General features: G+C 34.2%; 1 protein-coding gene across 1 annotated transcript in view; it reads left to right on the plus strand.

Annotated features, from left to right (window-relative positions):
* Positions 1 to 1,527: 1,527 nt before the first annotated feature.
* LOC137655398 (zinc finger MYM-type protein 1-like) overlaps positions 1,528 to 2,604 on the plus strand; it is a 2,343-nt gene continuing 1,266 nt past the window's right edge. Inside the window, exon 1 of the mRNA XM_068389290.1 lies at positions 1,528 to 2,604. This exon is cut by the window's right edge and continues 1,266 nt beyond it. Coding sequence (XP_068245391.1) covers positions 1,528 to 2,604 — 1,077 coding nt within the window.

Consider the following 2,604-nt stretch of genomic DNA (forward strand, 5'->3'; position numbering starts at 1 on the left):
AAGGATTTGCTATTTTACTATCAGTGCTACCACTGTTTACACAGCTATTTAGGTACTGATTTTTCTATTTCAGGGTGTTGAAAATTCATCTAAGGAGCAAATGACGTTCAGAAAAGCTTTGGATTTGGAGAAAATCTGTCTTTCCCGTGCAATTTCAGTATGATTTCTGTTTAAGTAAATTGAAGATCAAGGAGGATGAATTATAGTGCTCCCAAACGAAAGTGGCAGCTGAGAGCTTATTTTTTCGCATCGAATCTAAAATATTTCGGTCATTTTATTTGGAGAAGCCCTAAAGCAGGGGATTGATTAAGGTCTTAAAGGCGGGGTAGTTCCGTTGGTCATTATCCCGGATATAGTTCCCTTTTCGGCTATTTATCCCAGGTGGCCAATGGAAAAGAAATTGGAATAGATTAAAAGTCTCTAATGCATTTAAACAAGGCGCGCGTGTCTTTATTAATTTTACAACTTTATCTGAGTGAATATGATATACGGCATTATATGTATATATATATATATATATATATATAGTTATATATATACACATATTTATGTGTATATATATATATATATATATATGTATATATATATATATATATGTGTGTGTGTGTGTATATTTATATATATGTGTGTGTGTGTATATATATGTATATATTCACACACATATATATATATATATATATATATGTATATATATATATATATATATATACATATATATATATATATATATATGTATATATATATACATATATATATAAATATGTGTGTGTGTTTGTGTGTATCTGTTTAAAAGTATTACAAAAAATTCCAGTGTACTGAAAAACTCTGTTGGTAGAAAAAACCCAGAAATAATCAATTGATTAAGATTTAGAGGTCACCCATTCTCAGAGAAGAACAAGATTAGTCCGACACGCTAAATCAGTTAATCCGCAAATGTCAAGCTGGGCAAATTTTCTTGTATCCTCACCAAGAGGTCGTGAAGGTACGAAATTATTCGAAATCTATACGAAATATTAAGAACTGTCATTCGACTGCCACTTGCGTTTGGGAGCACTTATAGTAAAATATTCGTAGCCCAAAATCACTAACCTAATCTATGGTAAAAGTTCTGTATATGACTCCTTTCTGGTAACGTTTTGAATTTTTAGAGGCGCAGCCAGAGGGAAGGGGGCTACAAGGGCCATATCCCCCCAATTGACAGAAGAAAAAAAATTATTTAAAAAATTAATAATAATTGATAATGAAAAATTTGTATTTGTATCATTACAGACAGTGGTACATCTTCATTATGGCATCTCGTGTACCTGATGTTGGAAAAATAAATAATTAATAATAATAGAAAAATAATAATTGATAATGAAAAATTTGTATTTGCAGGATTACAGACAGTGATACATCCTCATTGTGGCATCTCGTGAACGTGATGTTGGACGTTCTTATGCGAGTGGGTCACAGAAAAGAAAGAAGAAAATTCGAGAAGAAGAACAGAAAAAGAAAGATGTAGGAAGCTGCAGAAAGATCACAGACATGCTCACGAAAACAGTTTCTGATGTTACCAGTACAGTTGAATCTGCAGATACGTCAGATCATACAGGAAGCCCTCCCTCCATTATTTCGCAGCCAGCATCTACTTCTCTTGTGTCTCCTCTCAATGTGACGGACATTTCATCCACAGGATTTGTCTTAAAAGATCTTGCCTCATGGCCAAATGTAATCCCAGATTCTCTACGTAATGCTTTCATTGCAGAAAACTTCAGTCAAACTCTGAACATTGACTTTAGGAAATCAGCAAGGATTTATGATGATGGAAATCGTCGTTGTTTAAAGTCATCTATGTTTTATAGGAAGCTTGAAAATTCAGAAACTGTGAAAAGATCATGGATGGTATACTCTGAAAGCTCAGGAAAAGTGTACTGTTCAGCATGCAAGCTATTTTCTACCAACAAAAATGCCTTCACACAGGGGTTCAATGACTGGAAAAATTCCAAGCGTTTCGAGGAACATGAAAACAGCACCACTCACAGGAACTGCATTTTAGCCAGTGTATTTCGTGCACAGAAAAAAGGCTTATTGGATTCTCATTTGGAAAATCAAACTGAAAAAGAGCGCACTTATTGGAGAAAAGTTCTAGAAAGAGTTGTTGCTGTTGTAAAATTTTTAGCTCTAAGAGGACTTGCTTTTCGTGGAGAAAATGAAGTTTTTGGTTCGGAAAACAATGGTAATTTCCTAGGGATCATAGAACTGTTAGCACAATTCGATCCATTCTTAGCAAATCATGTGTCACGCCTTGGGAATGCAGGAAGAGGCACTGTATCTTACATGTCATCTACTATTTGCAATGAATTTATTGAACTGATGACTAAGAAGGTCCTCAAAAACATCATAGCAGCTGTGATAACTGCAAAATACTTTACAATAAGTGTAGATTCAACACCAGATATTTCACATACAGATCAACTGACATTCATTGTTCGCTTTGTCGATTCCAGTGGTAAGCCTGTAGAGCGCTTTATAAAATTAATTCCTCTTTCAGGCCATGATGGAGAAACAATGATGAATGTAGTACTGGATACTCTGCTTGAACATGATCTCTCTATTATGGAT

Source organism: Palaemon carinicauda, chromosome 16 (genome assembly GCF_036898095.1).
Source record: "Palaemon carinicauda isolate YSFRI2023 chromosome 16, ASM3689809v2, whole genome shotgun sequence".
In the NCBI taxonomy this organism is placed as follows: domain Eukaryota; kingdom Metazoa; phylum Arthropoda; class Malacostraca; order Decapoda; family Palaemonidae; genus Palaemon; species Palaemon carinicauda.